Genomic DNA, 13,244 nt, shown 5'->3' on the forward strand with positions numbered 1-13,244 from the left:
TTCCGAGCAGGACATTACGGATCGAAAGTCTATCTTAAAAAGAGAGATAAGACACCACGAACAGTCTCCATATTGCATTACTGCTCAACCAGCAAGAATTCTGGTGTCGCAGACCCAGGCCCAAACACATCAACGCGATGGCCGCGCAAGTGGCTGACAGCCGCGTTGCGGCAGAGTCCGCAGCACTGACCAATCTCATCAAGCGCAATGCGCAAATGTCCAAGTCGATATACTTTGACGGGCGCTCTGCGACTGATTCTTCCGGTGCGCGCAAGCGGCTTCGAGTCGACCCTGCGAGCGGCACCGACCCGGACATAAACGAAGAAGCCCTGTCATTACGCCTAAACGCAGAATATGCCGACGTTCAAACTCTTCCCGAGGCCTTGGCCGCGAAACAGGTCGCCGCAGTCGGTGCTGCTTCCGCGCGAAGAAGGACTCAGCGTAGAAAAGCCGATGAGCTGCCGAGCAGCGAGGAAACTGCGACAAGGAAGATGATCGAAGGGATCCAGGAGTCTGGAAAAACGACAAAAAATGCGACAGTGGGTACTGCACATGGCAAAACAACACAGACGACAGCCTTGATGCAGATCAGGAGAAACCCGGGGGCTGGCGCAGAAGCAGAACCTAGACCTAGCGCCGCTCGAGGACAACCAGGCCAGCAGTTGATTCGCGCGCAAGACCTACACGCACAACCGCGGCCTGACTGGCACCCGCCGTGGAAGTTGATGCGGGTTGTCTCTGGCCACCTCGGCTGGGTGCGCAGTTTGGCGGTGGAGCCCGGTAACAAGTGGTTTGCGAGTGGCGCCGGAGACCGAACCATCAAGATCTGGGACCTTGTGTCCGGTCAGCTACGCCTCACACTGACGGGCCATATCTCGACCGTACGCGGCCTTGCTGTGTCCCCGCGACATCCGTATCTCTTCTCTTGTGGAGAGGACAAGATGGTCAAGTGCTGGGACCTCGAGACAAACAAGGTCATTCGTCATTACCATGGCCACTTGAGCGGCGTCTACACGCTGGCCTTACACCCCACACTCGACGTACTTGTCACGGGCGGCCGCGATGGCGTCGCACGTGTCTGGGATATGCGCACGCGCAGCAACATTCACGTTTTGGCCAGCCATACGGGCACAATTTCCGATGTCCGCTGTCAGGAGGCAGATCCGCAGGTGATTACGGGCTCGCTGGACAGCACTGTGCGGCTGTGGGATCTGGCTGCTGGCAAGTCCTCTGGTGTACTGACCCACCACAAAAAAGGTGTGCGTGCTCTGACTGTCCATCCGACCGAATTCACCTTTGCCAGTGCGAGCGCCGGGAGTATCAAGCAGTGGAAATGCCCTGAGGGCGCGTTTATGCAAAACTTTGAGGGCCACAACGCCATCCTCAACACTATGTCTGTCAACGCCGACAACGTGTTGTTCTCTGGAGCAGACAACGGGTCCATGAGCTTCTGGGACTGGAAGACTGGCTACCGGTTCCAGTCGCTCGACACAGTTGCACAGCCTGGCTCGCTCGACGCTGAGTCTGGAATCATGAGCTCCACATTCGACCAATCGGGCCTGCGTTTGATTTGCGGCGAGGCCGACAAGACCATCAAGATTTGGAAGCAAGACGAGCAAGCGACTCCCGAAACGCACCCAATCAACTGGCAACCAGCAATGTCACGGCGACGGTATTAGATGGGGTGTGGCTATGGTCATTCTTGGCCGGATTTTGTGCAACGCATCAGTCATTGGGGGTCATTCTTGTCGTACTGTTTAGAATTTGGTAAATTGTGTGCAATCTCATTCGCTTCTTCGTTGTCTACGAGCATATTCTATACTCAATGAATAATCATTAGGTCACAGCATAAATACATTCATTCATTCCTTAATTGTCTGTATAGTCTCGGTTCCTTTGAAACACGAGCTTGGTATGCCCACAATTGAGAGTCGTTGCTGTGAGCGATTATGGCGAGAGTCCGGCTGCCTTGACCTCCGGGTCATCGCGGAACGCAAGTTTCACATCCTCGTCTCCAATGGCAAGTCTGATCTTGCCGGGACGCTCGACTCTATGGCCCTCGAGATAAACAATACCAGCGCCCGCAAGCTCGACGGCCGCGCTTCCGAGACCTGCGAGGCGGACACCCCTTGCGGCTGCCAGGGCCGCGGCCTGTTTCCGCAATGCGCTGTCGGTTAGGTTGCGCCCTGTGAGGAGTGCTTCCAGTGGCCGGCCCTCTTTTGTACCAGTAGCGACTGCTACCGCAAAGCGGAGAGCACGCTGTGTCTCTTCAAGAACATCGCCGAATGTGCTCTCCGCAATGCCTGTTCGCTGTGTCCGGGCGAGCAGCGCTGCCAGGAGGAGCCGAGAGGAAAATGGCAAAGCTCGAAGATACTGTTGGAGAGGGCTGGATGTAGCCTCAGCAATAGCCCGCCGGATAGTATCAATAGTCACACGGCCGACAGCGCTGCGCTTCGTTGTGTCACGGTCGGAGTCATGGTCTTTACTACCTTTGCTATGTGTCTGAAATATGCTTGATGCCTCCTGCTGCCGGCTCTCTGTCTCTGCAAGCTCGACAGCTCTGCGACAGATATCCAGGGCACGTCGCGCATCACCACTGACAGCGGCGACTTTCCGGCTAGCGAACTGAATGGCGTCGGGGTCAACAGTGGCTCCTGGAACACCTTCTAGCCGAGATTGAATAATCTTCATTAACTGCTCATGGGTATAGCCGGGAAATGTGATTCTGGTCAAACCTATTTGTAAAGAGAAAGAAAGAAAGAAAGAAAAGAAGAAACGTTAGTCGACTAGCTGCAACATCAAAATTATCGGTAGGAACAATGAGCTTACCGAGTCGACTGCTAATTTTGTTACTCAAAGTGCGCTCTGGGAGGTCCATGGTGTTGGCAACGGCGAGCACTATCAGTCTACTGTGACGCAGACCTGGCCAGTTGAAAAAATTGTACATGACGCCCTGGTTTTTGGTAACCAATTGGTCTAGTTCATCCATTAACACGACACACGGGACGCGGCGAGGACTGGGGTTGCTGAATTCATGCTCCAGGAGGTCAAGGGCCTGGCCAGGGCTTACACGCTGGCCTTTCAAAGCCTCCCACAGTAAGGAGTAGGCTTGGTGTGGGTCTGTGATTTTCATGCCGTTGATCTCGACAAAAATAAAATCGTCCAGCTCATCGGACTGAACAGCAAAGTCCAAGCTGGAAACCACTTCGCGCACCGTTGCAGTTTTACCTGTACCTGGAGTTCCAGAAATGTAAATGCAAGAGCCGGTACCCTCGGTAATGGCAGCCTCCAGATGAGAATATACGAGCGAAAACTCGCTCTCGCGACATGGGAGACTCGCAGGTACTGCCGCAATATGTAGTTGAGCTCGTGCCTTTTGAAATGGCGAGGATAGGTAGTGGTTTGGGGAAAGGGTTCGAGTGGCTAGTGGTGTGAATTCGAGGTGTTTTTTCAACACGACCCTACACATGTCGTGAGAGAAAGTTAGTAACAATATAAAGTCACAAAAACCGTTAGTATAGCATGTTGACTGATATGCGGTTTTGACACGCACCTTCGGTGGGACGGCGTCAGGAGCTTCGAAGTGCTTTTTGGCCGCTTGCTTGTCGGTGTCGTCGCATCTTCGAAACTCTTGTTCGTTTTCTTTGGCGTTCGTAGCTCTTTCTCGCCACCCGTGTCCTTCGGCTCGTTGTAGCTGTCATCCACATCGTCTTGGTAATCATACAAGTCGGCGGACACATTTTTTGTCTGTCGGCGTTTTCGAGAGGCTTTCGTGCCTGTCTTGACCAACTCGACCAGATGTTCAATGTCTTCGACTGTGCCTTTGTAGATATCCTCCCAAACAAATTCGTCCGTATAACTGGCAGTGCGGGTGTTGCAGCCGCGGCGACATATAAATGTCTTTCCATAATCCGTTGACTGCCGACCAAGACGGCCGCTCGGGAATCTCATGCGAAACACGGCGGGAGACATGACGTTGGCGCTGCCGTTGATGGATGTTAGTGGGTTGACATCCCACGATGGAGAAATGTACAGCTCATTCTATAGCCAAATGCATGTTAGCGTCAGGGAGTCCCAAGTCTGAATGTCGGTGAGTAGGGAGCTTACGGGTAGGAAGTCTGTCCTCTTTTTGACCTTGTTGCGAATCTCCTTTTCGGTCGAGAACCACATGAAATGGGCGGCCTTCTCGCCGTCATCACCATCATCGTCAATGAACTCGCAAATGATGCCAACCCAGGCCTCGTTTGACCCTTCGGCCTTGAGCAACACGGTGTCGCCAAGGAAGCATTCGAAATCGCCCATCCGGGCACCCACGATGCTACTTCCGGTGACCGGGCGCTTTCTTTTCCGAGAAGATTCGTGACCATTTCGTTGTGTCGAAGGTTTGTCGGCCGCGTAAATCCATTCCCAGGGGTGGTCGAGATCACCAAGCTCGTCGTCAGAATCATCGCGTGCGATGCCGGGGACAATTGCTGGTGTCCTTCGTTTTCGAGCCGGCTTCTGTGATGCTTTTAGGAGAGGCATTTTGGTTCCTGGTCAGTCGGAGAAACAAGGCAAGACTGAGGAAGAAGGTCCGAATATGCTGTTTGATGTGTCGTGGTTCAATGTTAGCTAGGACGACTCGTTACTGTCGTAATTGCTGCAAACTCCCGAGGCAAACGCGAATTTGGGAACGGTTTTGCCTAACGCGCCAACTCCTAGCCGCGAATTTTCGCGTTTCAATTAAACTTTTCTGGGGAAGCTGCGCTAAACCATTGTGGCACTACTACCATACGTCGACGTCAACAGCCCCTTTTTGGAGAAGCATTCACACCACGCATGATTGATCTGCATTGTTGTCCACAAGTGAATCCAAGTTACCAAAGCTTTCGAGCCGGTCGGCATACTTAGTACGATGCTCGCTAGACGCACAGAAGCAACGAACTGCGAACAAAATCATAATACAAGATCAAAAATTGACAACAGCCCGTGCATCCAAGTACGCATTGTGCGTTTCGGACAGTTGTGCGAAAGAGGGGAAGGAAACAATGCCATTCACAAATACATGCACACTCCCCGATCCCAGTAACCTGGCTAATCTCCCACCTATGGGAGAGAAGCTTTCTGCAGCTGCAACGTTCATAGATACGGTCTATTTAATTTGACATAACGTCCTTTTGTTTCTTGGGGATCAAATATTATAGCTGAATGTGGCAGGAGCGAGCGCGGTCCCTCCTTCCTTAAACATCCCAAGCATGTCGTCGGTCTCCTGTAAACAACGAATGGGCACCAAAACGATTTTTCACAAAAGCTCGCTGTTGTTTTCCCTTCATAATCTGCCCTTTCTCATCCCAAGGGTAGGAAGAGCCTCGGCGCTACTCTGTACACATCCGCCCATTCTCGTTTGGCTGCCGCCCGCCTGCCCATCGTCTCCGTCCCTTTTATTCCACGGCAGATACGAGGTCCGGCAGCACGAATGCTCGTTCTACAATGCCGTCGAACAAGAGGTGTGCTAAACATTCGGCGGGTAAAGCACTTGTCTCTGGCAAGAAATCAAAGCAAGCGTCCATAAAAAATGCCCGGTGTGTCGTCCGCCCGTGTAGCCCATCCACATCGCACAGCCTAACCTTGACGAAAATCGACAACAATGGCGCCACCACGGTAACCGGGAGGGCTCTTTCTGCGGTAGTACAGGCAGAAGCAACTCCTGCTGTGGTGATTAAAGCCACGTTTAAAGTTTGTGGTTCTATCCCTTCGTTAGATTCAAACAAGATAGATATGGGCAGGCTCTAACCCTTTTTTTTTCTCAGGTCGTTGTCTTGGGCCCGGTCAACATAGACTACGAGGCTTCATTTGGCAGCCCTGCTGTGCTGGACTTTTTAGACCTTGTGCGGCGACGACACGCTGTCAAAATTGAGAACGATGTCCCTCTCCCAAACAGCCTCACAATTATCGGCGCAACTCGGGATGCAATTCATTCGGCGCACAAAGACATCAATGGCTTTATGCACAACCTGAGATCGCCGATGCGGCACCAATTGCATATGATACTGCCTCTCGGTGGTCGACGCAAGAAATTGACTTTGGTTAGAAACGCCAGTCACCCCGAGCTGGCACGATGCTGCTTCGAGGACGAGGCCGACGATATGAAGTGCGAGAGCATCGATAAGATGTGTCTGGCGGAACAAATATCCGGCTTCCGCGTTCAGTTCACTCAATTTGCTGACGTACTACGTTCCGTGCCATCCAACCTCCACATGGTGGTCCAATTTGGAAGACTGCTTTCTATCACGCAAGATGTCCAATGCCCGATTTCTTCTGAGGATGTTGCTAAACAAATAGATGCGGCCAGAGGCAAGTCTATTACTGATGAAGACGCTATCTTCGAGCACAGGTGAGGATATGAATCGTAGAGTCGGACAGCCTAGGGTACGCGAATATTACATTGGTCCAGTTCGGTATCAAAATTGCTAACAGGACGAAAGAATTGGCGGTGCCGAAGTGTTTGGTGCTATGCAGCAGCAGGTGCTACGCTCAGGAGACGCGTTCTATCCCTGCTCTTCTGTTCTTGAAAGTCTTCTCGACGTTGAGCCACAAAGGTTTCTTGTTGGCATCATGGAGACTTTCCGGTTCGAGATAGAGATTGGACCTCCCGGTTCAGCTCCTGATAAACGTTCCGCTAGCCTATCTAATCTTCGGGTTTTCCAAACAATTGGGTCCGAAGGGAAGGCGGGGCTTACAATTGCTTGTCCCAACCGGTATGACTTACTTCACACCCAGTTGTACCTTATTATAGAGAGATATGTATGGAGTACTAACATTAGTCAGAGATATTGACTGGAAGCTTGAGACAATCCAAGAGCTGTTACCGGGGGAAATTCCATCCACTATAAAAGCTTTTCTCGAAAGCGTCACTGTCGTCGACCATAAAGAGCAGGACGGCTTTCCCATGCCAGTTTTTAGGCCAGGATTGAGCAAAGAGAACCGAGTCAAGCAACTGATCGGTAAAACAGCCTGGACTGTGGGGTATAAAGGTACGCGGTATATGTTGGAGCTTTGCCTGTACCACAAGATTTCAACATCACATATGGGAGAAGCGCCCAATGACCAAGGTCAGGTGGGAATGTCAATCCTGAATAGCGGATGGGAAGAAACTCTCAAATCACCTGCCACTGAAGGTGGTCCCCGAGATCTAGGAGCAAACTGGGACCGAATATTTCGCCCTAGGAACGGGCGAGGGACACCGGAAAGTGGAATCGAGAGCTTCCTCAAGCTTGTGGATCGGGTTCTGGTTCTCTGGCACAGAGCAAACGGTGATGCCACTCGTTCCGTGGCGTCACAACCTATTACGGAGAGTGCAGAGTACGCCGTCCGCACGTCTCAACCTGATCCACTGCCGAAATCCAGTTCCGTGGACCTGGTTACTGGCCACAACATTTCGGGAAATCGCATCTCAAGCCACCTTTTCGCCGTCTCCAACAATCAGGAGGAGGAAGTGGATTTGCTTATATTTGATTAAGGATCGAGCTGGCACCATGTATCTCGAGGTGAAATTCCGCCTCCGATATCTACAAATCATGTTAACTTTAAGCCCTGTAGAGTCGCACAGACTGCTCTACGGTATCCCTTGCCATGTCTTCCAAAAATTTTAACCGATTCGTGACAAGCGACCATTCGTGGGTACTTACTTGAAGAGAAGAAAGAAAAAGAAAATATTACAGCACCCAATCTGCTTCTTGTAATATCCGAAGTGTTGTCGCTCTTCAAAACTGCAGTAAGCACCAGAGAGGCATTTGTGTTTCACAGACGCAGGTATAAGAAACGTGAAGTCACAACTTTTCAAAGTGTGGAGTGAAGTAGATAGTAAGCTGAATATATTTGAAGTTAACGGCAGGGGTTGGCGTTTTTTATTGTTGTGCTGAACCAGCAAGAACCTTTTGCCGTAAAACTAAAGTAGGTCAGTAAAGACAAACGAAATGAAAGACAATTATACAAAGCTGAGACGTACCCTCTTCTACCACTCTCAATGTTGATGTCTTGTTCTGCACAATGGCCTCAAGCTCTTGAATGCTACCGGTAAGCTCCTTGATCTTGTCCTCGTAGAACTGCGCAGCGCGTTTTGTGCCCTGGGTCCTTGTCAGCATGGCTTTAAATAATAAACAGACGCCATAACGTATGTGACGAATAGATACAGGTTCTCTCTCACCTTTTCAACATAGAAGCCAGTTCCAACATCCACGATGACGTGGTCAGGGTCGCTCAAAGTGCCGCCAACATATAGTGAGTTTGTTAACGGCACAAGCACATTCTTGCCGGCCTCTGTATCAGGTGTCAGCTAGGAGCATAGGTTTGCCCAAGGACCTTGGGAATTGGGTATGACCTCAATTTAAAGATCAGGATAGCAAATCTTACCCCGTGGCTTTCCCTGGACACAACGCAGGCATTCTTTGAACTTGCCCTGGGCAGCCATCAGCTGTGAAAAGGATGTTGACAAGTGCTCGACCTCTTCATCAAGTTGCTTCTTGACAGCACTTAATTGTTGCGGGCTGAGACTGTCCAAATTTACTGTGGTGTAGATGTGTCAGGATGTTTGTCTGCTTATACAAGTGATCAAAACGTGAGAGCTGAGCGCTGTGAGAGGAAGATGTACCTGATTCCTGGCGGCCCGCCATTGCTGCTACGGGTCTCGAACAGGCTCAAAATTGCTTATCAAATTCCTTTCTTGGAAACCGTCTTGGATGCCCTTTTTGGAGGACACTCGAAGAGAAACAATGAAGCATCCAGGGAAAAGGAATGGAGTTGGCAATTTCAATTAGGGGAAGCCTCGCTAGCATCGCTGAATGCAAAGCTGTCGTTCAAAGTGGGGCACATTTCAGGAATATGCGCCTAAGGCATTGTAATACCCCACGAAAGATATGCACCAAAGCATCAGCACAAACGGAGTCGGTTACGATAACGCATCTCACCTACCCATCACACCACGTCGGCCGTCGGCCTCGAGCATTTCGACACTAATAGCGACACGGACACGCAATCCAATGCAGACCACCGCACCGATCCCACCGCCGAAACCGGGCAGTCACGACGCCAGTCGGCGGAGCACCCCAGCTACAACACAGTCCCCCCGACAGCCACCGCTACCGTCGACTCCGACAAGCCTGCCCGAAGTCACCGCATACGCATATGCGCAAACCCCGGCACCTCCAACCATCGTAGACCCGGGAGACACATGGCTGCCAAAGGTTCTGCAAGACAAATCGTAAGTCCTTACAGCAACGAAAGCACTACGTGCTTTCCATCACTGTCCCCTTGACTTTGCCGTGGGCCGTTTTCCTAACAACGCCTGTTATTATGGCTCTATTACAGGAAGCAAGATCTTTTCGAAGTCCTCGCTTCACAAGAGCTTCTGTCCGCCCTCACACACTCTGCATCCACCATCCACCCCTCGGTATCAGCATCCTACGGAGCATTACAGAGCGCCCTAGACGAGAACATGGAGCTGGCCAAGCGCCTGCAGGAGTTGGAGGCACGGCTAGCACATCAACGGTCCGCCACACAGGCACAACTGCTCGGTGCGCATGCGCTGGAACACTCGTGGCGGGCCAAACAAGCGGCCATGGATGCGGCACTGGCCCCGTTTGCTCCGGCTAGTCTTTACCAGCAGCTTGCAGCGGGCGTCAATGAACAGGAGCAGGTGTGCCAGGCACTCGAGGAGAGCTTTCTCGAGGGTGAGGGCGATGGAGGCCTCGCCAGCGAGCGCGAGGCTTCGGAATGGGTGCGGCGGTATCGTGATGCTCGTAAACTTTTTTACCTTCGGCAGGAACGCAAGGAGCGATGGGACGAAGGGCGTGTCGGCGGATGGCGGTAAAGGCATCGTCGGGCTACTTGCTCCGACCTGCCTACCAATCGTCACCGGAGACAAATGCAAGTGAATCCACACCTCCACTTCGCAAGGAAACCCTTCGCACGCAGCGACGAAGTGCCACTTTTGCAACACGTCCGTGCCACCTACTGTGCACTACCTGCATTGCGCCAATAACAGTGAATGAGTGTGTTGCTGGACAATGTCGGAGATAAAGCCCTGTCAGCCTGGTGGTTCAGTCCGTCTGGGACTTCCGGCCACGCCTCTACCGCTTCCAGCATGGTCGCTTCGGTTCAAAAAGGCAGCAATTATACACATGGCTGTCTACTGTATCAGTTATACACCCCCACCCCGTCAGGACCGACAGGACCGACAAGACGAAGCGGTCGGCCGACACGGGCACTCCGATGCGGGAGTGTACGTGGGGTGTTTCGGCGGATTGGACAAACGGGCCTTCTTTTGGAGTGCCCAGGCCGCCGTAGGAGTCCGCCACTGAGACCGCCAAAAATAAGAGAATTGAACTGGAGTGGGTATGATGTAATTACGTTTCAGGGGGTCGAAACGGGGACTTTCCAAATCAGCGCGACGCGAACATGTTCTGGGGTGCTGCTAACCACCAAAAGTCGGAAAACTTCGAGCTTTCTCGTAATCCTTTCCACGGGCGGACTCTAGCACGGCAGCGCGATACGATGCACGGCGTTCTGCAAACGTGTCAAGAGGATCCATCACATGTATTGTCTAAACTACGATGTGTTAAACTACTCCATGACACCAGCAACACCCCGGCCCGCAAGGGGAAGAGAAGATGGATGTCCTGTTGATCCGCAGTCCACCGAATACTTTCTGCGAGAATTGATACGCTTCATGGAGTACATCCTATCCTGCCAACGACGTCGGCTGTATGTTCGTGTTGTTTAGTCATCGTCTCCATTTTTGGACCGTGAATAGGCCGACACCTGTGAATTGAACAGCCTGGGCAACTCAAAGATCCTATTGTTCGTATGACATGGAACATGCTGTGACATGATGTGCTGATTCTTTTTTTTCTTTTTTTTTTCTGTCTGCCACACCATCCTTGGCCGGGCAGGCGGGCCGACTCGAGGAATACGACTACTAGGTCGCGGTCTCGACCTCGCTTTATCGTTGGGACTACGGAGTACAACATACTCCGTACCCACATTCACCTCTCAGCTTCCCTTGCAGTTATGACCTGTTAGTTTGTACAAAATATTGTTTTTTGTGTGGTTTTTTTTTAAGCTCTTTTATGCCGTAAGGGGCATCGTATTAACCTGTCGATAGGTACCTCTGTGGCGCAAGGAAATTGCGAGAGTCTTTAAGGCGAGACTTCGGTGTAAACTTCAGCCACCTTGGATTATGAAATCAGAGATAGGGGCTTACACTAACGATCCACCCGAGGTGAGATACCGTTTGAAGCAACGTTTAGACGGACGAATAATAGAATTCAAAGCTGGCGTTGTACAACATATACGAGTGACATATTCTGGCTTCTTGTTGTTCCCTTTGATACTTTCCTTGTATTTGATTACTCTGGACTATTTACAGGTCACTGAACTTTACATGGGATATGCATATGATAAGATGGTACCTCTTCAGCACTTTATTTGTATTTCTGTGTGCGTGTGTGTGAGTGTGTTTGTACAGAGTATATGTATATTTGCCTTCGTCCAAAAGGTTGCCGAAAACTTAATTGTGAGGATTAATCGCAACTAAAACTGAGATAGACAAAACGAAAATGCCCAGAACAACGAACTCAGGTGGCTTGATAGCATGAGATCGCAGAATAAAAAAATAGACCAATGCTGCAACAGGGATAAAGCTAACAGCGCCACCAGATCTTAAACCACCAGAATGTCCACCAATGGACACATCGTACAAACTACAGAAGGCTGAAAGGACTCCTGGCCATCTCAGGGCTCCGAGGACTTAGCGGCAGGGCAAATAGATCGTCTTCTGTACCAGGACGACCGCCACCCAATTTCGCGTCGTCGTTTGTATTCCTGTTTCCATTTTGGCTCTTGCCAATGACGGCATCGAGTGAGCCATGACCGCTAATGTGCGGTTCGATGGAGGTGCGGAGGCCCACACTGGTGCCAATGGCTGCCAGCATTGGTACGTCAACGACATCTGCTGAACGTGAACGTGGGGCAGTCTTTGGGTCTATGCTCGAACCTGCAATATCGACCACGGTTAGGGCGGCCGGACAGTTTTCAAAGCATAAACGAATTTGGCTGCAATTAAGTTAAGAACATGTGGGGGGCGGCGGTCAGCCAGCACAACTCACCGTGTAGCGCCGCCACCAGCTCAGTAGGTGACGTTGCCAATCTCAGACCACTGAGCTTTTCGCCGAGTTTCCCGCCTATCGGTGACCGTGATAGGGCAATCCGGTCAGCGCCCACGGTGCTCGGCAGATATGGCGAGTTCGCCCTGGGATGGCCGGTATGACTGACTCCAAAGTGGGTTGAAATCCAGTCTTGCTCCTGGAGTGCAATCTGCAATCCCACGCTCTCGCTGTTGGCTTTCATCTCGGCCTCAATCTCAGCTTCTAGGCTTGCAAGTTTTTGTCTAGCCCACAGGGTGTGCAGTACGCCCCACCTGCCGGCCTGACCTGGCTCTGACCCAAGACTGGTCGGATAGATGGCCGGCATGGGTTTCGTCCAGAGTATCAAGTCTTCTTCCTTGCTCTCGCTGCCACTGCAATCCATACCGCCTTTCATAACACGGGTGATGCTCACAAGATGCGGGATGGTGGCACCAGGGGGGAGCAAGAAATACATTCGTCTCTCTGCATCATCGCCGTTGGCGTCAATGCTGGCAGCTGCAAGCACATTGTGGGAGTCTTTCCCCTCCCACGTGATGACCCAATCCTGATCTGTCGCGCCTTTGCGGTATTGGCGAGCTGGGGTTTCTGTTGGGTTTTCGGATATATTGTCCGATTCAGTCGCCATACAATCCCATTCTACCATGAGCACCTTCGTACCCTCGTTACCCTTTCCATACTCGAACTCGAAGCGTGAGAGGGCGAGAGACGATGAGGGAGACGTTGGAGTATCAACAACACTGTCCATGATGCCACTGCGATTGACTGGAGTAATTCCTTGGGTCGATTTCGCACGGCCGCTGTCAGGATGTAGCTGAGCCATGCCCGTCTCGTCCTCGGGTGTAGGAGGAAAAGCAGGAGGGAGACTACCTTGCCTTGACATGACAACGGTGGTTGAGGGTGCTGGTACGATGAGCCAATCGGTTGCGTAAGCTGGAGCTGTAAGAAACCGTCGTCAATCAGCCTGGCGATGAGTCAAAAACGCAATAGTACGGCGGGCCGCATCGAAGTGGGCGTTATCAAGTTGCGTGAGGTATGGCGATGGGGCCGAGACAAGGTGTGCGG

At 51.7% G+C, this 13,244-nt stretch overlaps 6 protein-coding genes across 6 annotated transcripts; 3 read left to right on the forward strand and 3 right to left on the reverse strand.

Annotated features, from left to right (window-relative positions):
• Positions 1–137: 137 nt before the first annotated feature.
• Positions 138–1,679, forward strand: SPSK_03309 (pleiotropic regulator 1; the record flags this gene model as incomplete). Its single annotated transcript, XM_016730147.1, has 1 exon — positions 138–1,679. One exon carries the CDS (start codon positions 138–140, stop codon positions 1,677–1,679), a length of 1,542 nt encoding a protein of 513 aa, XP_016585286.1.
• A 268-nt stretch (positions 1,680–1,947) lies between these two features.
• On the reverse strand, positions 1,948–4,524 carry SPSK_03061 (origin recognition complex subunit 1; the record flags this gene model as incomplete). Its single annotated transcript, XM_016729904.1, has 4 exons — positions 1,948–2,735; positions 2,830–3,461; positions 3,554–4,041; positions 4,108–4,524. 4 exons carry the CDS (start codon positions 4,522–4,524, stop codon positions 1,948–1,950), a joined length of 2,325 nt encoding a protein of 774 aa, XP_016585287.1.
• Positions 4,525–5,469: 945 nt separating this feature from the next.
• Positions 5,470–7,498, forward strand: SPSK_03161 (uncharacterized protein; the record flags this gene model as incomplete). Its single annotated transcript, XM_016730002.1, has 4 exons — positions 5,470–5,715; positions 5,790–6,373; positions 6,465–6,737; positions 6,808–7,498. 4 exons carry the CDS (start codon positions 5,470–5,472, stop codon positions 7,496–7,498), a joined length of 1,794 nt encoding a protein of 597 aa, XP_016585288.1.
• Positions 7,499–7,886: 388 nt separating this feature from the next.
• On the reverse strand, positions 7,887–8,651 carry SPSK_03601 (uncharacterized protein; the record flags this gene model as incomplete). Its single annotated transcript, XM_016730438.1, has 5 exons — positions 7,887–7,927; positions 7,988–8,105; positions 8,186–8,298; positions 8,392–8,544; positions 8,630–8,651. 5 exons carry the CDS (start codon positions 8,649–8,651, stop codon positions 7,887–7,889), a joined length of 447 nt encoding a protein of 148 aa, XP_016585289.1.
• A 243-nt stretch (positions 8,652–8,894) lies between these two features.
• SPSK_03529 (uncharacterized protein) lies at positions 8,895–9,847 on the forward strand (the record flags this gene model as incomplete). Its single annotated transcript, XM_016730367.1, has 2 exons — positions 8,895–9,238; positions 9,346–9,847. 2 exons carry the CDS (start codon positions 8,895–8,897, stop codon positions 9,845–9,847), a joined length of 846 nt encoding a protein of 281 aa, XP_016585290.1.
• A 1,891-nt stretch (positions 9,848–11,738) lies between these two features.
• Positions 11,739–13,062, reverse strand: SPSK_03387 (uncharacterized protein; the record flags this gene model as incomplete). The annotated part of the gene is made up of 2 exons (XM_016730225.1): positions 11,739–11,986; positions 12,144–13,062. The coding sequence occupies 2 exons, from the start codon at positions 13,060–13,062 to the stop codon at positions 11,739–11,741; spliced, it is 1,167 nt and encodes a 388-aa protein (XP_016585291.1).
• Between the last annotated feature and the right edge of the window lie 182 nt (positions 13,063–13,244).

Source organism: Sporothrix schenckii (genome assembly GCF_000961545.1).
Source record: "Sporothrix schenckii 1099-18 chromosome Unknown Cont47, whole genome shotgun sequence".
Lineage (NCBI taxonomy): Eukaryota > Fungi > Ascomycota > Sordariomycetes > Ophiostomatales > Ophiostomataceae > Sporothrix > Sporothrix schenckii.